Source organism: Ovis canadensis, chromosome 4, assembly GCF_042477335.2.
Source record: "Ovis canadensis isolate MfBH-ARS-UI-01 breed Bighorn chromosome 4, ARS-UI_OviCan_v2, whole genome shotgun sequence".
Taxonomy (NCBI): Eukaryota; Metazoa; Chordata; class Mammalia; order Artiodactyla; family Bovidae; genus Ovis; species Ovis canadensis.
In genome coordinates this window covers 102,765,002-102,789,025 of record NC_091248.1, presented here as the reverse complement: position 1 = coordinate 102,789,025, position 24,024 = coordinate 102,765,002, and the positions used below count along the sequence as shown (strand labels likewise).

General features: G+C 37.9%; 1 protein-coding gene across 2 annotated transcripts in view; it reads left to right on the top strand.

The window, feature by feature from the left end:
* The first annotated feature begins 4,574 nt into the window (after positions 1–4,574).
* The window catches only part of IQUB (IQ motif and ubiquitin domain containing), a 78,064-nt gene continuing 58,614 nt past the window's right edge, over positions 4,575–24,024 (top strand). The window contains exons 1-6 of one of the 2 annotated variants that reach the window (XM_069586916.1): positions 4,575–4,735; positions 9,968–10,371; positions 12,640–12,774; positions 17,076–17,237; positions 17,324–17,496; positions 17,699–17,854. In XM_069586916.1, the coding sequence (XP_069443017.1) occupies positions 9,972–10,371; positions 12,640–12,774; positions 17,076–17,237; positions 17,324–17,496; positions 17,699–17,854 (1,026 nt within the window). In that variant the 5' untranslated portion in view covers positions 4,575–4,735; positions 9,968–9,971. The remainder of the gene's footprint in view (positions 4,736–9,967; positions 10,372–12,639; positions 12,775–17,075; positions 17,238–17,323; positions 17,497–17,698; positions 17,855–24,024) is intronic. The other variant, XM_069586917.1, reaches the window with a different exon arrangement.

Genomic DNA, 24,024 nt, shown 5'->3' with positions numbered 1-24,024 from the left:
AAATTTGGTATATACTATAAAGCTCAAATTTAGCTTGCTATGTACTGCTAATGAATTTTCCAAGTGGTCTTTCAGCTTACATTAGCTGCTCAACTATTGTGGTGTGCTTACATGAAATGTATAGTGGATTAGCTTCCTTCTATACATTACTAGCTGAAAAGTATCTTAGGGATTTCTCATAATCTTCGAATATGTTGGTTTCTTTTTCAAGTGAACATTTTAGCCATTTTAAAAGATAAACATTACTGTTTTATGATAGAATATTTCACTTCTTTAATAAGCAAAGGAGGCTTAATTCATTTTCTTACGGTAAATTCCCTGTCTATAAACTTCAAAAATTTTTTAAAAATGGAAAGTTTTTTCATAACTCATTTGCAAGTAAAACCTGATTGCATTGATATGAGGCTGTTTATGGTCTTTATCCCACTTTAATGTGATTATGAATATATTTTGCCACAGAAGTATTAATATATTTGATTCTGGAGTATTTCCCCAGACCCATTGAATGTTTTACAGAATATACAGTATATATCCGTGTGTGTTTTAGTCACTCAGTCGTGTCTGATTCTTTGCTACCCTGTGGACTGTAGCCCGCCACCAGGCTCCTCTGCCCATGAAATATTTCAGTCAAGAATACTGGAGTGTGTTGCCATTCCCTTCTCCAGAGGATCTTCCCGACCCAGGGATCGAATCTGGGTATCCTGCATGGCAGGCAGATTCTTTTCAATCTGAGCCACCAGGGAAGCCCAGTATATATTCATATTGCGATTCAAAATAGTGTAGGAAATGGAACCCCACTCCAGTATTCTTGCCTGGAAAATTCCATTGGCAGAGGAGCCTGGCGGGCTGCAGTCCATAGGGCCCCAAAGAATCAGACACAACTGAGCATACCAAAAAATCTGAAAGAACCTAGATTTCAAACACATCTGTCCCTTACGGTTACAGAAAAGGGACTATGTACTTCTAGCCTCTTAAGCTCATGAAGGTATAATGAATAATGATCCAAATTCAGTTCATAATGATAATTTCCAAAGGATAATTTTCAGGTCCTTGGCTTAAATTCTTCTAATGCTTTTTTTCTCTAATTCAATCATTTACATCAAAATATATTTTAGCCTGATGTAACAATGTGAATATTTTGAAATGCTTGATTTCATAAAGCCACTAGATGGCATCTTTGTAAAAATAAATGTTCGTTGAATAAATAAAGGCTGAGATAAAAGTGGATTCCTATTTCATGAGAAACAGTGGTATGTTATTTTGGGCAATAAATCCTGAGAAAACTGCATAGATTTATTGTGAAAAGTAAAATGGAAAATGGTATTTTGAATTACCTTTCCATCTCCAGACTTGAGGGTCTGATTGGTTGTTTTCAGCTGGCATTTACATCTATTTTGTATAACCAAACAATCATATACTTGTGTATGTATGTATGTGTGTATATATACATGTGAAAGTGAAGTTGCTCAGTCATGTTCGACTCTTTGTGATCCCATGGACTGTAGCCTACCAGGCTCCTCCATCCATGGAATTTTCTAGGCAAGAGTACTGGAGTGGGTTGCCATTTCCTTCTTCAGGGGATCTTCCCAACCCAGGGATCGAACCCGGGTGTGTGTGTGTGATTTTGACGTGCTTTGCAACCTAAGTAGACACCAATTAAGTTAGGCTTATATTGTAAAACTGAGTTGTATAACATTGCCTCCATCAGTTCAGTTCAGATGCTCAGTCGTGTCCGACTCTTTGTGACCCCATGAACCGCAGCTCGCCAGGCCCCCCTGTCCATCACAAACTCCTGGAGTCCATCCAAACCCATGTCCATTGAGTCGGTGATGCCATCCAACCATCTCATCCTCTGTCGTCCACTTCTCCTCCTGCCCTCAATTCCTCTCAGAATCAGGGTCTTTTCAAATGAGTTAGATCTTCACATCAGGCGGCCAAAGTACTGGAGTTTCAGCTTCAACATCAGTCCTTCCAATGAACACCCAGGACTGATCTCCTTTAGCATGGACTGGTTGGATTTCCTTGCAGTCCAAGGGACTCTCAAGAGTCTTCTCCAACTCCACAGTTCAAAAGAATCAATTCTTTGGTGCTCAGCTTTCTTCACAGTCCAACTCTCACATCCATACATGACCACTGAAAAAACCATAGCCTTGACTAGATGGATCTTTGTTGGCAAAGAAATGTCTCTGCCTTTTAATATGCTGTCTAGGTTGGTCATAACTTTCTTTCCAAGGAGTAAGCATCTTTTAATTTCATGGCTGCAATCAACCATCTGCAGTGATTTTGGAGCCCAGAAAAAGTCAGCCACTGTTTCCTGTTTATTTGGCATGAAGTGATGGGACCAGATGCCATGACCTTAGTTTTCTGAATGTTGAGTTTTAAGCCAACTTTTTCACCCTCCTCTTTCACTTTCATCAAGAGGCTCTTTAGTTCTTTTCCTGCCATAAGGGTGGTGTCATCTGCATATCTGAGGTTATTGATATTTCTCCTGGCAATCTTGATTCCAGCTTGTGTTTCATCCAACCCAGCATTTCTCATGATGTACTCTGCATATAAATTAAATAAGCAGGGTAACAATATACAGCCTTGACGTACTCCTTTTCCTATTTGGAACTAGTCTGTTGTTCCATGTCCAGTTCTAACTGTTGCTTCCTGACCTGCATACCGGTTTCTCAAGAGGCAGGTCAGGTGGTGTGGTATTCCCATCTCTCAGAATTTTCCACAGTTTATTGTGATCCACACAGTCAAAACCTTTAGCATAGTCAATAAACCAGAAATAGATGTTTTTCTGGAACTCTCTTGCCTTTTCCATGATCCATTGGATGTTGTCAATTTGATCTCTGGTTCCTCTGCCTTTTCTAAAACCAGCTTGAACGTCTGAAAGTTCACGGTTCATGTATTGCTGAAGCCTGGCTTGGAGAATTTTAAACATGATTTTACTAGGGTGTGAGATGAGTGCAATTGTGCGGTAGTTTAAGCATTCTTTGGCATTGCCTTTCTCTGGGATTGGAATGAAAACTGACCTTTTCCAATCCTGTGGTCACTGCTGAGTGTTCCAGATTTGCTGGCATATTGAATGCAGCACTTTCACAGCATCATCATTTAGGATTTGAAACAGCTCAACTGGAATTCCATCACCTCCACTAGCTTTGTTCGTAATGATGCTTCCTAAGGCCCACTTGACTTCACAAACCAAGATGTCTGGCTCTAGGTGAGTGATCACACCATTGTGATTATCTGGGTCACATGTAATCTTACATCCTTTTAAAATATCAAACAGTGTTAGGTCAAAGGCAGCATAGAATAGTGGTTTAAAATGGAGGATGTGCTGCTGTCAGACTGCTTGGGTTTATTTCTGGCTTCCCTACCAAACATGTCTGGGCTTTAGTTTCCTTCTTAGAAAAACGAAGCTGATCACAGTTCTTCCTTAGTAAAATCTTTGTAAAAATTAAATTAGAAGTATAGGTAAAGTTCTTAGCAACAAATAACACAATAAATGCTAGCTATTATGAAGCACATGAGGTTATTTTTTGCTAAATTTACATTAGAAATAAAATTGATCTTTTCCCTCAATGATAGGTGCTTCTTTAAAAACCTATAAATTCAATTGAAGGAATTTATAGTGATAGAGAATAATTCTTTTATAATCCAATGATTAACAATAGCTTTGCTTCTTCAGACTTAAAAGAGGAATTATTTAATAGCACCTATCTCCCTTTTGTCTTTGGCTGCCAGGGAAGCAAGAGCCAAGTTCTTAGTTTAACAAAAGCAAGTAGGCACCTGCTGTTGTACCTGCCTAGGTCTTCCCTCTCATTTCATAGTTACATTTCCTCTAACCTTGATTTTTCATAAAGGGCAGATTGATGTCAGTATTTGTTTTGGAGAACCGTTCCATTTCACAAGTATGAAAAGACATCTTAGAGAGTGGTTACTGTCAGAACCACTTTAGTATCTAGGTAATGAGTAGATTAGTTTGCCAAGAAAGGTCCGCCTAGTCAAGGCTATGGTTTTTCCTGTGGTCATGTACGGATGTGTGAGTTGGACTGTGAAGAAAGCTGAGCGCCGAAGAATTGATGCTTTTGAACCGCGGTGTTGGAGAAGACTCTTGAGAGTCCCTTGGACTGCAAGGAGATCCAACCAGTCCATTCTAAAGGAGATCAGTCCTGGGTGTTCTTTGGAAGGAATGATGCTAAAGCTGAAACTCCAGTACTGTGGCCACCTCATGCGAAGAGTTGACTCATTGGAAAAGACTCTGATGCTGGGAGGGATTGGGGGCAGGAGGAGAAGGGGACGACCGACTATGAGCTGGCTGGATGGCATCACCGACTCAATGGACGTGAGTCTGAGTGAACTCCGGGAGTTGGTGATGGACAGGGAGGCCTGGCGTGCTGCCACTCATGCGGTCGCAAAGAGTCGGACAAGACTGAGCGACTGAACTGAACTGATTAAGTAGGTAACAAACCCCTTCGCTCCCTCGCCCCGCCCCTCCCCCGGCCTCATTCCCTCTCTCCGCCCCTTCTCTCCCTGGCTCCGCCCCTCCTCTCTGTCTTCCCCCAACCCCCCACCCTTCCAGCGCGGGTACCGCCTCTTCTCGCGCGAACTGTGTCCTAGTGGGAGGGGATGGTATCAGGGCCGTTGCTAGGAAACGGCCGGTAACAAAATTCGGCAAGTGTGGACTCCGGTTTTTAGGAGCCAGGAAACCGCTTCCACTGGACTAACTGCGTTTCTTGGTCAGGTAGGAGGATAGGTTCTGGCTGCCCTCTACTGGCCCGATCCTAGACCAATTCTGAGCGGGTGGCTAAGGCGCGGACTCTGAGGGCTCTGTGAGGGGTGCTGAAGCCGACTGGGCCCTGGGGACTGGCCAGTCCGGAATGTTCCACCTTTGCCTAAACAACTGTGCAAAGCATCCATCTCTTGGTTCCTTTTCTGGCTCCGGATCTATAATTTGGGAATGGAAGTAGCAGCATCAATCTAGGAGGTTACCTCCCCTCCAACCCCAAGTGCTTATCATGGTTAATAACAGAGAAGCAAGACGTGTGTGCAACCCAGGTTTCCTATTAGAAACCGTTTGTTTAGCCATCTTTGTGGCCATTTACAGCTTTTAGTAAGTAGAGCGCTTCCAGACTCTCCTCTTTCACTTCTCTCCACCTAAGGTCTTTGCTGCACTTCTTAAACAACTTAAAAATTCAACAGGCTATTTCGTAGAAGGCAAAGCTGGATCTTTGTCTTACTACTTAAGCTTAGATATATCAACGAAATATACATTGTAGGTGAAAGGGGAACGTTTTTGTATGCAGTGAGAGTATTTTTTCTTTATAAACAGTTTTTGAAATTAGATAATATTTACGCTTGAATACATAATAATACAGTAAAGTTCAAACAGTAAAGAGAATGAATAGTGAAAATCTGCCTTCCACGCATGTTCCCCAACTCCTTGCCCTCCAGTTCATCTTCCAGAGTATTCTGAGCATATGCAAATATGTAGTTGTGTCTGTAACGTTGTATATAGTGGCATGTGCCTTTGTTGGGAGTCATTAAAAGGACATGACCGCGGGTTTACTCACTACCCAAGTGGGGGCAGTTGGAGACTCTCTCCCCCTCCAGTCCTTGGAATGTACCTTCCCCCATTGTTCCTGAAGGAGAGATGTGTTATTGAGACCAATGAAACTATACTATGACTGAATCCAGTTAAGGTCTCATAAACTCTTAGAATTTTGGTGGTGGATTTTGAGATTTACTTTCTTTAGGCTGTCCAAATCAATCCTCTTTGTAAGTTTCCTTGCCACTTAACAGCCTGAAGTGGTCTGCCTCTTTCTTCAGTTATCCTTATCCGCTGTGTACCAAGCTCACTTTCTTCTTTACCCAGAGAATTCTAGAGGTTTCGAACCAAGAGCTTTGTTTTTTCCGCTTAAGGGAACCATACAGTAAGTAGTAAGTTAGAACTGGCTTCTTCATTTAGCATAATTCACTGGAGAGTCACCCGTGTTGTTGTGTGTATCAGTGGTTTATTCCTTTTTATTGATGGGTGGTATTCCATTTTATGAATGCATTATAGTATGTTTATTCATTCCTTAGCTAAGGAATGTTTGTGTTGTTTCCTGTCTCTGGTGATTAAAAATAAAAACTTTAATAACTTTTGTGTTGGGGCTTCCTTGGTGTCTCAGGGGTAAAGAATTGGCCTCAGTGCAGGAGCTGCTGGAGATCAGAGTTTAGCTGATCCCGGGGTGGAGAAGATCCTTGGAGGAGGGCATGGCAACCCACTCCAGTACTTTTGCCTGGAGAATCCCATGGACAGAGGAGCCTGGCTGCCTACAGTCCATGGGGTCGCAAAGAATTGGACATGACTAAGCACGCACACATGTGGAGGTTTTGAGTGATTGTAGTTTTTTATTCCACCTGAGTAAAGGACCCAGAATTGCTGGGTCATATGATTAATATGTGTTTAATTTTACAAGAAGCTGACAGTTACCTCAAATGCTATATCCATTTTCATTTTCACGATCAAGATACAAGAGTTTTCCACTCATATTTATACTCACCAGTTATTGTTGGGCTGAAATTATTTTTGGACTAATTTGGAATCTCATTGTGCTTTGAAGTTTCATTTCTCCACTGACTAATGATATGGAGCATCTTTTCATGTGATTGTCCTTGAGGTCAGGATTAGACACAGGAAACTGAGGCAATTAGATTGAAAATTTTAGGTGGCATTTATTCTCAGGCACAGAAATACATATGGGGCAGAGCAGATGCCTCATTTGTCTCAGTCTTGTCCTGGCCCTGCTTATTTGTGTTTTTGTGTATATTCTTTGGTGATGGATCTGCTTAAATCTTTTACTCATTTTATTTCACTGTTTTCTTTTTCCCTTACTATTGAGTTTTGAGAATTCTGTATTTATTCTGGATCATGCTTGTGTTTAGTCGCTTAGTCATGTCCGACTCTTTGTGACTCCATGGACTGTATCTCCTCTGTCCATGACATTTCCCAGGCAAGAATGCTAGAGTGGGTAGCCATTCCCTTCTCCAGGGGATCTTCCTGAGCCAGTGCATGTCTCCTGAACTGCAGGTGGATTCTTTACCATCTGAGCCATGAGAGATGCCGCCATATATTCTGGATATGAGTCTTTTATGAAATATGAGTTTTGCAAAAAATTACATCCGAGTGTATGGTTTGACTTGATTCTTCTAGTTGTCTTTTTAAGTTCTTGATTTGTTACTATTGCCATTTAGAAGATGCCATTGTGGCCATTTTTTATAGGGAGAATGACCCACCAGATGGAAGGCATTACCTCAGATTCTCCAAAAAGGGCAGATAATTATGTTACTAGGAGTTAAGCCTTCTTTATGCTGCTTTCTATTTATCTTGTTAGGTATATTTTTAAATTTTTCTCTATAGGAGAAAAAAAATCCAAAGGAAGATTTGTGGGTGACAGCCTAAAGAGGTTTCTTGAACTTCTTAAAACCTTGTTCAGCTTTGTCTCATTTCATTTTTTTCCCTCCTTTTCTGGAATTTTAAAACTCTATTTCAGTTCTTTTATTGGTTCTTGAAATTTAACTATGCATATTTAATTTAACAGTATCTAGGATTAATACTATCGTATGTCAATTTTGTAAATAGTATAAGGAATTGATAATAGTTTATTCATCTTTCCCTTCCAAGGTACCTGTTTTTATTGTCTCATATTTTAATTTTCTGCTGTTTTTATTTTGTGTTGACAGTATTTACTTGGGTTTACCCATAGGTTTATGGTTTATTTGTTTGCCTTTCCTTCTTGCACTTCAGACTTATACTTGGCCCATTTTACTCCTCCTCAAGCGTATCCTTTTAAAAGTTCCTTTACAGCAGATATTTTGGTGATAACTTGCTTGTAAATGTTTTTGTTTTCTCCTTTAAAGGTAGTTTTGCTTGGTGTACAATTCTGGGTTGATAGTTGCTTTCTTTTAATTAGCTCATTATTGCCTTGACTTCTGTTTTTCTGATGAGAAATTTGTAATGATTTCATTTTTCTTTCCTTTTCATTAATGCCACCAGATTAATATGATTCAAAAGAGAAGATGATATGTCCTTTATCACTGTTTGTTTTTCAGATCTTTGTCTTTGTTATTCTGTAATTTAGTTATAATATATAACTATATACATAATTATAGCAATGTTATATAACATTACTATAATTTATAGATATGAATTATTTCTATTTATCTTGTTAGGTATATTTTTATATGGTGCTTACTGGACCTGTAGGTTCATATTTTTAATTAGTTAAAAAATTTTTCAGTCTTTAGCTTTTAAAATATTTTCTTTCTTTCTTTTCTTCTAGGACTCCAATTTGCCATATGCCAGATCAGGGGCTGGCAGACTTTTTCTGAAAAGGGCTTCACAGGCCACAGGCAGTCTCTGTTTTACACTTTTTTTTGTTTTTTATTTTAATAGTACAAAGCTATTCTTAGCTCAAGGCAAGATATTAATAAATGCTTAGAAATATATGCTAGACTTTGTTTCTTTCTTTTTTTCATGGCCCTTAATCTCTTATATTTTTCATATCCTCTCTCTTTGCAACATTCTACATAAAATCTTTCCATTTATCTTCCAGTTTACTGCTTCTCTCTTCAGCTTTAATGCTGTATTCATTAAATTCAACAAGTATACATTTTTATTCTAAATATTCTTTTGCTTTATTAATTTTTCATTAAAAATTTTTTTCTCTATATAAGGATCTATGTTTAAAGTAGAAGTTCCAAACACAGCTTTCCCATCTCACTACCGTTTCAAGTTTTAATCTTCCCTGTGGTGCTGCCACAGCAATCAGCCTCAAGTCCACCTTCCCATCCCCTCTTCCTGGCAGCGTCTATAGGCAGGCTCCCAGCCACCCTGGGTCCTCAGTGCTCTGATCCAGCTCCTGGCTCTGAAACCTGGCTCTGGGAGGCTCTGGTCCATCCTGGCCCAACCTTCTGTATACTGTCACACTGATTCCCAAGCCAAAGCATTTGGTGGCTGTGGTTAAGGCCTTAGTGAGCTCCAAGATCAACCCACATTTGTTTGTTGATGTGTGTGTTTTGTGGGCAGAGGTCATTGGACACCTCTGCTAGAGTTTGTGAGAGCAGAGCTGTATAGAGGGTGTGTGTGTATGTGTTAGTCGCTCAGTTGTGTCCAATTCTTTGCGACCCCATGGTCTGTCCATGGAATTCACTAGGCAGGGATACTGGAGTGGGTTGCCATTCCCTTCTCCAGGGGTCTTCCCAACCCAGGGATCCAACCCAGGTCTCCCGCATTGCAGGCAGATTCTTTACCATATGAGCTACCAGGGAAGCCCAGTGTATACTTTCCAGCATATAGTTGCTATGGAGATAACAGGTTTCTTGATGCTTCTATTCAGTTGTAACACAGAAGCATAAATCCTGTGTTAGTTTTGTATGAAAAAAAAAAAAAAGCTTATAGAGACCTCCCTGGTGATCCAGTGGTGGAGACTCTATGCCCCAGTGCACAGGGCCTCGGTCTGATGCCTGGTCAGGGACCTAGATCCTGCATGCTATAGCTAAGAGTTCACATGCCACAGCTGAAAGGTCCCACATACCACAACTAAGACCCAGTGCTGCCAGATAAATAAACAAATATTTTAGAAAAAGTTATTGAAAAAATTTTTCGCAAGAAGAATTGATTGGTCATTGAATAAGAAATGACAGTATATTTTAGAATGTTTTAAAATTACTTTCTTCACAGAAGATTTCTCTCAAATTTATTGTTTTGAGAGTCTCTTTTTTTGGTATACATTTTTACTTTCTGTGGTGTTTTAATTAAAAATTCACCAATGTGTTTTTTTACCTAATACCATTACTAAGAGAATATTTAAATATATAATGAGCCACATGATAGTATATTATAAGTATTACAGTATACCAGCAATTAATTTTATATTTGGTATAGAAGTTTTGTGTGTAGTGAATATACTTATTTATTTTTTCAATTCAGGACAATGTCTGAGCAGGAGGAAGAAGCTGATTCTCAGAATGCTGTTGACTCATCAAAACAAACAGAGGATGCTCTGGGGTCTATCGATATTCCAGTTCCCTCAGAGTCAGATCAAACTGAAGGCTATGAATCTGAACTAGATCCATCTGGTGGAGGCCGTGAAAAACGCGTTGAGGACCTGAGTGACCAGAGCGTTTCAAGCCTGGAACTGAACGATGTCCAGCAACTCATGGACAGCGTTATGATAGCTGAAGGAGCTGAAGATGGTGGAGGCTCTCTAGCGAAATCTGGGAGCTCAGTGCAGTCAGCCAGACCATATTTAAAAGCGTCTCTGACATTTATGGAAAAAGTAAAGGCTGTGAGGGAATCTCTGAGAATACCAACGAAAGATTCTTTAGCAACAGGTATTACCTAGGCAAGACAGACTAATTTTTTTTTTTTGCTTGATTTTTGTTTTTGTTTTTTGCTTGTCGATTTATTTTATACTTGGTATTACTTTCCCACTCCCTTATCCTATTCTGTGGCTGAGCCACATGAATCTTTTAATTTTGTGTGAAGCTTCTCCTCTATGCTGCAGTATTTCCTTTCCCTAAATAAAGGAAAATCAATAAATCCTAAAGTGATAGTTAATCTGTGTTTCCCAAATAAAATAGATTCTTTAAATGTTTAGGGAGAAATTTTTGAGTATAATTGTAATTCTTTTGTGTGCCATCTTGGAATTCATGCTACACAGCCAGCAACAGGTGGGATGGGAACTTGACACTGTATTTTTCTAGTTTCTTCTCCAGTGCTCATTCCATATATCTTGTTGCTCTTATGTATTTCAATATTTCTTAGTGTTAACTTTATATTCAGCTTCAGAAAAGTCATTGTTGTCTTTCATTATGGATTAATATTAAAGACATAATGTTGATGGCATGGCATTTACAAGTTATTACTTTTTTGCTGGTAGCAAAGCAGAAGGGGAGCAGCAAGAAGGTGGTTACACAGATAATTCTACTTGGGTAGTAAAACTGACATCTCCTTCTCCTCGTTGTTCATAAGTTTTGAGAAAGTTTCCATCCATAGAGTGGAGAACATGGGCCATCATTTAACAATAACAGCAGCTTAGTCTGGCTGGTAAAATGTGGCTTCCAGGGAAGTATTAGCTCTTGCATGGTGTATCCCTCAAGTAAAGAATATAAAGGAGATGGAGGAGAAAGTAATCAAGCTCATTTATACCTAATTGAAGCTGTTATCCCCCAGTTTCATTATTTGGTATAAATTTTGGCATCATTTTTTGGTATTTCTTCAATTATGATTATAGCTTATAACAAACACGTGGTGATTTAAAGAAGTGGTCTTGGTCCTGTACTTTCTGAGACTCATAGATTCCTGAACACTGTTTCCCTTCCCAAAGCTTAGGAAATCACTGCCATGAAAAATTTAACATATATTACTTGTAGAACTTTGAACCCAGGAAACAATTAAAATAGCCTTCTGATAATTTAACATCTGTAAGAGTGTTCTTCTTGAGAAAGAGCTGTGAAAATAAGCTTAAAGAACCTTAGCATCAACAATACCTTGTTACATTTCATGCTAGGATTACTGATAAATGTCTCATAGACCTTTATGAAAACTGTCATGTCAGACATCTAGAAATATACAAAACTGTTTTGGTTTGAAATGTGAACTCTTCATTCCATCTTACTTATGACATCTTCCCCATTAACATATAAAGTTTGTAGATATAAAAGTAAACAGTTTACCTCATAATAATTTTTGTACTTTATTTCCTTCCTACAATTTGTGAACAGATAATCATTTTACAGTAATAGTTTTTCTCAATTTTTGACATGTGAGTGGCTTGATTTTTATTTTGGAGTCAGAAGTAAACTACACAATGTCTATTTTTTTGTGGCAAGTAGATTTGTGCATAGTTATTCCAGATATTTATAATAAACAGTGATTTTCTGTTTTACATTCTGCCAGTTACAGACACAGATCAATTATGGAAAGAAGAATGGACTTAGATGATCTTTTGTCATTGCAAGGTCAAAGAAAATTTTCTCTGAAAATTTCCCTATTGGTTTTTCTTAACTTCATGAATACGCATTGATTTCCTGATGCCTGTTGCCGATATGTAATCAAAGCACGTACATTTCTAAGTTCAGGTCTCAGGTTCTCCCTTTGTAATACCACACAAAAACGCTTGATTTTTCTGAGATATTCCCTATGTTGATATCTGAATAGTATCTATCAGATATTGGGAATCTTTAAAAATTTAAATGATTTTAAAAGAATCTTTAAAAGCATTTTAGTCTCATTTCCTATTTCTCGTGGTATTCTGGGTGAGGAGGTAATCTCGAACATGCACAGATCCTCATAGTAGGCAGTGGAAGAGAGAGCTGAACTTCGAGCTGGAGCTGGGGGAGCAGGCGTTGACCATTGATACTATTTCTTGAGATTATGGATTGATTTGCAAAGCAAAAATGTTGCAAATGAATGTTTGTCACTTCTCCTCCTAGAAAGTGAAAACTAACTCTTATCGTGGAGGCATGATGGGAGACATGTGGAAGCAACTTGAATTCCTTTGATCACAAATTGTCCCATAATTCTCTATCTGTGTGTATACTATATGATGCTGACCCTTGCATTTAACTATGGCTCTTTCTTTCTCTTTTTATCTACAGTAAAAGTCGTACTTCTTCCTGTGGGCCAGGAAATTGTAATTCCCTTTAAAGTTGACACTGTTGTAAATTGCCTGAAGGATCATTTTTCTTCCCTGTTAGGTGTCCCAGCTTTTGTCCTACAGATAAGATGTGCAGGTAAGCTTGGAGGCTAATAAAACTTATAAAGACTTCTTTAGTCTTAACATGTAAATAAGCAAGATCTTTGATTTGTAAAACTAAATATCTTGATGTTTACTGTTTGAACATTATATTGCTGCTATATACATTCTTTCATTCAACGAATTATTACTGAGGACAAAGTTCTGAATACTTTGCTAAGAACCAAAGATAGATAGAAACATGAAATAAAATCCCTATTTTCAAGTTGCTCATAGACTAGGAAGGAAGAAGGCATATGCAGTGTTTACTACACATCGTGTAAATGTTTTAATGGAGATGTGCTCAAAAAAAACTGTGAGAACAAGGAGGAAGAAAACTGGGAGATTCTAGAAAGCTTCATCTAATTAAAGTGATAATACTTGTGTTAAGTCTGAAAGAGGTGAGAAAACCTGGGTCTTTGGGGAAATGGTAAGAAGTTTAGAGGTACTACAAGTAAATTATTTATGGAGAGTAGGAGGAAATGAGGTTAAAAAAATAAATGATGAATGAGCATGTATAGAAAGAGAAGAGGACTAAAAATGATTTATCAGTCTTCTGTACATTAAGGTCAATTCAGGTTCTGATGATGTTCAAATTTATTTATATTTTGTGGGCAGTATGGAGTACCACGTCTTATATTAGCCTTGTATCATGACAGGTTGTAGTCATAATAACTGTGATAGAATTAAACAGATTGGCATAGCTCAATAAATGTTTCTGTAGACTATGCCTACACAGATCATGACATTTTGTTTTTTAAAAGTTTTCATATTAACTTAAAAAGATGCCGCAAAGTTTCTAGGGCAATAATAAGAACATTTTTGGGGGGGAAATTCTAAGTGCTAAGTAGGAAGAAGCCATACCTATTAGGTTCTTCCTCCTTGTCAAATCAGAGAAATTTCAAGATTATTTTTAGAAAACTATTATAATGAATGTACCCCAATAGTAAGATGTCAGTGTATTCAAACAACTGGTTATTAAAGTTTGATGGAGGAAAAAAAAAAGTTTGATGGAGAAAACAAAGCTAAAATTTAAATAGTTATTATAACAATGATGATACTGATGAAGATGATATTGATGATGATGATGGCTAATTTAGTGAGCTTTGGATCACAATAAACTGTGGAAAATTCTGAAAGAGGTGGGAATACCAGACCACCGGACCTGCCTCTTGAGAAACCTGTATGCAGGTCAGGAAGCAACAGTTAAAACTGGACGTGGAAAAACAGACTGGTTCCAAATAGAAAAAGGAGTACGTCAAGGCTGTATATTGTCACCCTGCTTATTTAACTTATATGCAGAGTACATCATGAGAAACTTGCTGGGAGAAATATCAATAACCTCAGATATGCAGATGACACCACCTTTATGGCAGAAAATGAAGAACTAAAGAGCCTCTTGATGAAAGTGAAAGAGGAGAGTGAAAAAGTTGGCTTAAAACTCAACATTCAGAAAACTAAGATCATGGCATCCGGTCCCATCACTTCATGGAAATAGATGGGGAAACAGTGGAAACAGTGGCTGACTTTATTTTTCTGAGCTCCAAAATTACTACAGATGGTGACTGCAGCCATGAAATTAAAAGACGCTTACTCCTTGGAAGGAAAGTTATGACCAACCTAGACAGCATATTAAAAAGCAGAGACATTACTTTGCCAACAAAGATCCATCTAGTCAAGGCTATGGTTTTTCCAGTGGTCATGTATGGATGCGAGAGTTGGACTGTGAAGAAGGCTGAGGGCCGAAGAATTGATGCTTTTGAACTGTGGTGTTGGAGAAGACTCTTGAGAGTCCCTTGGACTGCAAGGAGATCCAACCATTCCATCCTAAAGGAAATCAGTCCTGAATATTCATTGGAAGGACTGATGCTGAAGCTGAAACTCCAATACGTTGGCCACCTGATGCGAAGAGCTGACTCATTTGAAAAGACCCTGATGCTGGGAAAGATTGAGGGCAGGAGAAGAAGGGAACGACAGAGGATGAGATGGTTGGATGGCATCATCAATGGACATAGGTTTGGATGGACTCTGGGAGTTGGTGATGGACAGGGAGGCCTGGTGTGCTGTGTTTCATGGGGTGGTGAAGAGTGGGGCACGACTGAGCGACTTCACTTTCACTTTTCACTTTCATGCATTGGAGAAGGAAATGGCAACCCACTACAGTGTTCTTGCCTGGAGAATCCCTGGGATGGCAGAGCCTGGTGGGCTGCCATCTGTGGGGTCGCATAGAGTCGTACACGACTGAAGCGACTTAGCAGCAGCAGCAGCATGTGCTAGTCCTTTTACAAAATGTTCTGTCTACATTATCACACTATCATTCAGTCTACACAACAATCCCTTGAGGTAGATATTACTGTTACCTTTTTGAAGGGAGATGGAAGCTAAAGCTTAAGAAACTTGTGCAAATTCCCACAGCTTATGAATGTCAGAGTCTGAACTTAACTGTAGGCATGATTCCAAAAAGGGAATTTGGAACTGCTTGGCATTAACTATAAGGTGAAGTTCAAAACTGGAGAAGGAGAGTGTTTTGAGACTGGAGTAGCTAGCCAGTGGTACCTAAGAATCTTTCTTTGCATTTCATGACCTTTCGTCTTTATGTGTAAGTACCATGCATCACTGGGCTTTCCTGGTGGCTTAGATGGTAAAGAATCTGCCTACAATGCGGAACACCAGGCTTCGATCCCTGGGTTGGGAAAATCCCTTGGAGGAGGTCATGACAACCCACTCTAGTATTCTAGCCTGAAGAATCATCATAGACAGAGCAGTCTGGTGGGCTACAGTCCATTGGGTCGCAAAGAGTAGGACATGACTGAGCGATTAAGCTCAGCACAGCACTGCACATTGCCACTGGATAACAGACTTACGTCAGCAGCAATAATAAAAGCTTGATTCTGTGCCAACCATACTCTAAGATAGGTACTTTCTTCTAGTACTATAACAAGTTCAGGTTTGGTGGGGCTAAGCCTATTCTAGAAACAATTAGAAGAATGAAGAGAGCTCTGTGTTAGTTTGGAGAGGATTCTCTATTAGTTTTCTATGGCTGTTGTAGCAATTGACAAAATTATTGGCTTAAAGCAACACAGTAATTTTGGTTACAGTTCTGGGGTCCAAATATCCTAAATCAATTTCGCTTGGATAAAGTCAAGGTGTCAGCAGTGCTTTTCTCTCTCTGGAGGTTCTGGGGAGAGTCTGTTTCCTTGCCTTTTGCATCTTCTAGAGTTGCACTTCTTGCATTCTTGAGTTTCCTCATTTTCAAAGCCGGCTGCATAGCATATTTAAATCTCTACTTGTCGTATCATCATCTCAGGATAATCTACCCTTCATAGATTCTGGGAATTAGTACATGGATATATTTAAGGCCATTATTCAACCTATCACAAAAGCCCTATAATGTTAATTTTTTAAAATTAAGAATTTAAGGTGAAATTGAAACTCAAAACTTTTTGAATGTGCTTTCTTGAACATAGCTAAAATAGACTAGTGGTATCTGACATATTTCTAAGAATGAGTAAAACAAACCTTTGCTATGTTAAATTCCTAATTGTAATTTAGGATGAACATACATTGGAAAGATTGATATAGATTCTGTCAGTATACAAAGCAGCAGCCAGTAACATTGTATGTATTTCTGTATGCCTTAAAATATAGAAATAAATTTACAGTGAATTTATGAACTAAACCAGTGGATTGAAGGTGTAAGTTCAAGCAATAAACATAAAAATAAAGTGATCATGTACCCCTTTTTTTCAGCAAGAAACAGGCTTAGCTCCACCTTGGCATGAATTAATTTATATGAATTTCTGATAATAGAAACAGAAAGGAAGGGATTCTTTAGACTCTGAGTATATACTTTTCTGCATTCGAGAGAAGGTATGTTAAACTAATCAGGCTTTCCCAGATAAGGATATGATCTATGCTTAATGTATAACACATTGTGATTCTTTTTAGAGAATCATTGCGTAGAATATGATTTTGCTCATATTATAGAATGTGTTTTTAATTTTTAAATGTTTTTAGTTGCATGGTTATTGTATATTTGTATTTCTGATGAGTTGAGAGTTGTATTTTTACTTTCCTTTTGATGCTGAATTCTTGGTCAGGAATACCACCTTAATTTTTTCCATTGCGGAGTTTTCCATGCTAACAATACAGCAAGAGATGGACATCATCAATATTTTTATTTGGTAATTAAACAATATACATTCATATAGGCACCTTTGATGTTTAACATTCCTTAAAATGAGTACATATAATCGTTTCTTTATCATAACATTTCTTATAATTTTATCTCATTTTCAGGAACAGTTCTTAAAAATCATGAGACGCTACTACAGCATGGAATTAAGCCCCAGGATGTTGTGCAAGTGGAAATGTTTTCTTCACATCCAGATCTATACCCAGTCAGAAGAATAGCTAGACCAGCTGAAGCCTCTCAGATCATAACAGTCAGAGTACAAACTGGTTTGTTATTTGATATCTTTTAGATAAATAACTCTAGAGTCTGTTTGTAGTTGAACTTTCATTTAAACTTGGTTTTATCTCCTCAGGCATTGATCAGTACCAGGAAGTAGCTGTTGAGATGATAAAATCTGATTTTCACAAACCATTTCTTGGTGGATTCAGACATAAAATAACAGGAATAGAATATCACAATGCTGGAACACAAACTGTACCTAAAAAGATTCCTGAAAAACTGAATGCTTTTTGTAGGGATACGCAGGTAATATTTTTATTTTTTCATATAGATTTTTGAAGCTGCAGAATCAGTACAGGTTATATTGTGTAGCTCTCTAAAATTAAAATCTTCTAAGGAATTATATGGTGATTAAAATAATGAAAAATACTACATTAAATATGTACAAAATATGCTCTTTACTCAATTTATGTGTAGTGTGTACTTAAGTTTTTTGTTTTTATTTTAGACAGTTTTTCAGAGAGGAAAGCTCCAGCAAACTACAAATACAACGTCCACACAGATGACTAAAATTGGTGTGTATGTATCAAATATTACTGACAAACTGGTAGAACCAGGAAAATATTTTTCAGCAGCAGAATACCATGCTAAGAGATTACAGGCGGTAAGATAACTTATTAAAAGGGAAATATCAAAAAGTAAATTTATAAGCCAATTGTTTTTTGTGTATCTCTGTGTGTATTTCCCTAAGCACACTTGCTTATGGAACTCACATGGGTGTTGTTGTTCAAGAAAAAATTATTCTTAACACTTGTTAACGATGGTAAGCAGATAATTCAAAAGGGAATATTACAATGGAGTTTTGAAATAGGGAAGAGAGATTAGGCTCAACTTTGAGTGCAATAAGGAAAAGGGGGAAAATATAATCAAGGAACAGTGTAGGAGGGGGTCAATGAATGGAAAATTACAAAGAGAAAACATCTGGGGTATGGGGGAATCCTGGTTAAACCAGTCTAATAGGCCAGAGTGATTAGTCAACTAAGGGTGATCAGATGTCAAAGGTGGGATTTCTGGTTAAGCTGATTTAGTTGGTATGTGTGTGCATACTAAGTCGCTTCATTGTGTCTGACTCTTTTGAGACCCTGTGGACTGTAGCTTGCCAGGCTCTTCTGTCCAAGGGATTCTTGAGGCAAGAATTCTGGAGTGGGTTGCCATGCCCTCCTCCAGGGGAATCTTCCTGACCTAGGGATCGAGCTCACATATGTTATGTGTCCTGCATTGGCAGGCGAGTTCTTTACCACTAGCGCCACCTGGGAAGCCCGATTTAGCTGGGCTCTTTCTAAAACTGAACAATTCATTGATGAACAGAGAAGGCCAAAAGTCAAGGCCTCATTGGAAGAAAAGCTGAAGGGCACTTAATTAGAATGAGATCAAGAAGAGAAAGTTGTCAGTGTGTGTGTGTGCGTGTGTGTGCATGTGCGTGTGCGTGTGTGTGTGTACGCACACGCTAAGTTGCTTCAGTCGTGTCCAACTCTTTACGACCCTATGAACTATAGCCTGCCAGGCTTCTCTGTCCATGGGATTCTCCAGGCAAGAATCCTGGAGCGGGTTGATCCAGAATACTGGCTCCTCCTGTCTTCCCAACCCAGGGACTGAACTCACGACTCTTACAACCACCGGTGTTGGAGAGTTTTTCTTTTTTTCTTACCACTAGCACCACCTGGAAAGCCCAGTGTGAGTCAAGTTTTAATGCTACTAAAAAGCAGTCACTGTATACAGTCACACCCCGGGATAAGGAACCAGAATCCTAAATGTTCCTAATCCTTCCCTTTCCTTTAATAAATCCCTTTCCTTTTTATTAGCTTTGTCCTCTCTATCCCTTGGCTTCAGTCTTCTGTCCTTTGGCCTGAACCCTCTGACATTTGAATCACCTATATGGAACTTTATAAACTAATAGGTCAATTGGATATTAAAATTATTTTATCTGATATTAAGAAAGTCACTCCATCACTTTTATATTATTGTTTACATGATCTGTTTTTCTTTTTTTATCCTTTTGCTTTCAATCTATTTGAGTCTTTGAATCTAGAGTATATTTCTTTTAGAGAGCATATAATTGGATCGTGTCTCTTTATCCAATCTGATAATCTCTGCCTTTTGATTGGAATGTTTAATAAATTTATATTTATAATGTGACTATTGATAAGACGAGTATATCAGCCATTTTGCTATTTGTTTTCTATATGCTGTGTGGCTCTCTGGTTCCCCTGTTCATTTAGTGCCTCCTTTTATGTTAAATAAGTGTTTTCTAGTACCATCTTAATTCTTTTTTTTTAATTAAAACTTTTATTTTCCATACAGTGTGTACTTTTAAAAAAAAGTGTACAATTCAGTAATTAAAAATTTTTTTTACTATGTAACTAGAGTTATGCAACCATTACCACATCAATTTTAGAATATTCTCATCATTCTAGAGAGCTTCCCTGGTGAGTCATTTGTAAAGAATCCACCTGCCAATGCAGGAGACACGACTTTGATCCATGGGTTGGGAACATCCCCAGGAGAAGGAAATGGCAACCCACTCCAGTATTCTTGCTGGGAGAATCCCACGGACAGAGGAGACTGGTGGGCTATAGTCCATGGGATTGCAAAAGAGTCAGACACAACTTACTGACGAAACAACATCATCATCCCAGAAAGAAAGACCGCATCTAACAGTAGCCAGACCCTGTCTCCCAGTCCTTTCTGCGTTAGACAACCACTCATATACTCTCTGCCTCTGTTGATTTGGCCATTCTGGATATTTCATATGCGTGGAATCATACAATGTATAGTCTCTGTGTTGCGACATGAGGAGCTCAGATGGTAAAGAATCTGCCTGCAATACAGGAGACCCAGGTTCGATCCTGGGTCAGGAAGATCCCCTGGAGAAGGAAATGGCAATCCACTCCCATATTCTTGACATGGATAGAGGAGCCTTGTGAGCTACAGTCCATGGGGTCGCAAAGATTCAGACATGACTAGTGACTAACACACGTACATTGTATATACCCAATTGTATATACTTACTGTAGGTAGGTCAATATATATACACCACATTTTGTTTATCCATTTTTCAGTTGATGGAAATTTGATTTTTTTCCCACCTGTTGGCTATTAGGAATAAAACTGCTATAATCATTCACATAAAAATTTTTATACAGATATGTATTTTCATTCTCTTGAGTATATGCCTAGGAATGTATCTGCTAGATCAAATGGTAATTCCCTGTAACTTTTTGAGGAACCGCCAGGCTGTTTTCCAAGGCAGTTTTACCATATTTATATCACACCATCAGTGTGTAAGGATTCTAATTTCTCCATATCCTTATCAACACTTTTGGATTATTCCCATCCTAGTGAGTGTGAAGTGGTATCTCATTGTGGTTTTGATTTGCATACCCTGTGGCTAATGATACAGAATATTTTTCATGTATTTATAAACAACTTGCATATATACTTTTAGGAGAAATGTATATTCAGATACTTGGCCCAATTTTAATGAAGTTTTTTTATTACTGCTTTGTTGTGTAAGAATTAAAAAAAAATTATTTGCTAAGCGGTTGCTCCAAGTATAATTTAGGCCTTTGAATATATATCTCATTTTATAGCAACATACTTCATATTAATATTAACTGAAATTCAATAAAAATTGAAACTTTGCTTCAACAGAACTTTGTTTATCCCTTCTTTGTGCTAGCTCTGCTATCATCATACGAACATGTTTATTCTTTGTATGTTTTAAGTCTTATAATTCCTTTTATAATTATTGTTTCTATGCAGTTGACTTTTATTTTTTAAGTTTAAATGTATATATTTGTTTAAACATGCTTATTAAAAATAAGAAAAGCAAATAGCAATCACCTACATCTCACTTGAGATGTTAAAATTAACATCTCATATCATTTTCTTTCAGTTTGAAGACTTTTCTCTATATTTAAGTACACTGGTTTAGTTGATGGTATCCTAAAGGTCTCTGAGTCTCTTTTACTTTATCATTTTCCCCTTTTCTTCAGAGTGGATAGTTTCTAATGATTTATCTTCAAGTTCATTCTTTTGCCAGTTAAAATCTGCTGTTGAGCCTGTTTTTTTGTATTTTCATTTCAGTTTTTTACTGTCAAACCCCAAATTTCTACTTGTTTTTTTTTTAATTTCTGTGTCTTTATTGATATTCCCTGACAATATATTTTAAACAAAAATTTATTTAATTTTTGTTTAACCCTAACTCTAACCCTGAACATAGTCAGTATGGTATTTCCCTTCTGTTTTTCCAAATAGCATTGCATTTGGAATGCTAAGTTGTGTCCGACTCTTTGCAGCCCTATGAACTGTAGCCTGCCAGGCTCCTTTATCCATGGGATTCTCCAGGCAAGAATATTCCTGACCCAGGGGTCAAACCTGCATCTCATGTCTCCTGTGATGGCAGGTGGGTTCTTTACCACTTGCGCCACCTGGGAAGCCCTGCAAATGACATTAAAGAAAAAAAAAAGTAGAAAATTTCTCAGTCAGATTTTTCTTTTTCTTACTTTCCATTGGGAGATAATTATGCACACAATTTTATAGAAGTTTCTTGTACACATAGCATTATATCATAAACATTTCTCTACCTTTTATTATAAATGATTTAATGGCATTATATTATGCCACAATATAAACAGTGTAATTTAATTACTTTTGTAGGACATGTAGACATGTTTTAATGCTCCATAAATTGTAGTGTGCATTTAAAAAATACTTAGAGATGTTAGAAGTTGAATTACTAGGAGAAAAATGACTTTTTTTGAAGTCTTAAGATATTTCCAGTGTTTTTCAGAAATATTGTACCAAAATATATGCCCAGAAACCATTTATAAGAGCCCATTCCATGCTGACTTCATAGTGAAGTGAAGTGAAGTTGCTTAGTTGTGTCTCACTTTTTGCGACCCCATGGACTGTAGTCTACCACACTCCTCCGTCCATGGGATTTTCCAGGCAAGGGTACTGGAGTACCCTTCACAGTAGCACATAACATTTAAAATTTTTTGTCTCCTTATAGATATTACATATATTTTTATGTTTTCTCTCAACCTATCAATCATACTTACTTTATGATGTCTTTATTGTAAAATTTATTATTAATAATATTCCCTTTTATGGTTTTTGCATTTTATATATTGTTATAGAAGGCTGTATCACCCAATAGTCATAAATATAACTTTGTTTTAAAGTTTGTGTGTATTTGTATACACACAAATTTGTGTATCTGTATTTTTTAAAATTGACATCTTTACCCTATTAAACATTTGGAATTTCAGTTAAACATGACATATGAAGCAGATACATTTATCTGTGTTACCTCCTAGCATCATTTTGCTTCAGTAAAAAGAATTGAAAGTAGTGATTTTGTTTTTTGTGTGACAAGAAACCTGGATCTAAACTGCTGTTCTAACGCAATTAGCCCATAACCTTGAGAGATGAGGCTTTACTGTGTCTGTTGACTCATGGTACTGAGGGAGACTGCTCGCCAGGGGGACCACAGGACTAACTTTATAGCTGACTTTATCAACGCCTGAAGTTATTTCAACCTAAATAATTTTTATTTTTTCAGTCGAAACTAATTTTCACAAAAGGAGAAGATGGAGCTATTACAGAGATTTGGGGAGGAGTGACATTTTGGTGAAATTTAAGTGATACAGTATTTTGATATACTGTTTTGGTATAAAACAGGTTGTGTGTAGATGGATCAACGTCAGGTCTGGACTGAGACATGGACCAGAGTCCTGTTCCTTTCATAACAAAGTTAGGAGGGAGATATGGAATGTTGTTTCTTCTCTGAAGTTCAGCACGTTGGTTGAGAATCGAGGCTGCTTCTCTCTGTCAAAATAATGTAGATCCTCCAGGCAAGAGTGGGATGTTTCATCCTTAGTGATCTAATTTCAGACAGCAAAGTTTGTGATAGATTATGATTTTAGGAAACAAAGTTTCTCAGGGTAAGAAAATCATGACTCAAAGAAGGGGTTTGTTATGACATTTTATAGCTGCAGAGTGTCCTTGGGAGAAATATTATTTCCTATTAACTTTGTAGCTGACTTTATTTATGCCTCGTATTTGAGCTCGATAGATTCTTATTTTCTCAGTCCAAACTAATTATTATTTTTTGTGGCTGGTGGCTCTGTGATGTCATTAGGAACCTGAACTCTTATTACCTTCCAATCCATTAATCTTATTATTGCTTCCCAGGCAGCACAGTGGTAAAAAATCTGCCTGCCAGTGTAGGAGATGCAAGAGACATGGGTTTGATCCCTGGGTTGGGAAGGTCCTCTGGAGTAGGAAATGGCAACCTGTTCAAGTATTCTTGCCTGGAAGATTCCATGGACAGAGGAGCTTGGTGGCCCCAGTCCATGGGGTCACAGAGTCAGACACAATGGAATGCATGCACACGTGGACTCGCGCGCACACACACACACACACACACACACACACACCTTATTATCGTGAGCTTGGTACTATTGTGATGATAAAATGGTTTATCAACCTTCAGCATAATGTCTGCATCTGCAAGAAGGAAAAAGTCATGGAGCATGTCTCATGGAGGCCATTCAGCAATTTCCCCTGAAAGCCAGTGATTCAGGTTATAGCTCATTGGCCTGAACTGGGTCATGTGATTGTCCATGTTGGGAGTATGTGATAATTACATTTTTAAAGATTTATGTTGTTGCTCCTGAGCAAGATTGAAGTTTATATGGAAATAGGAGAGAAAAGCTGTTAGGTTTTCTCTACAGGTTTTCACTACAATACTTTTCAGACTCCAATAAA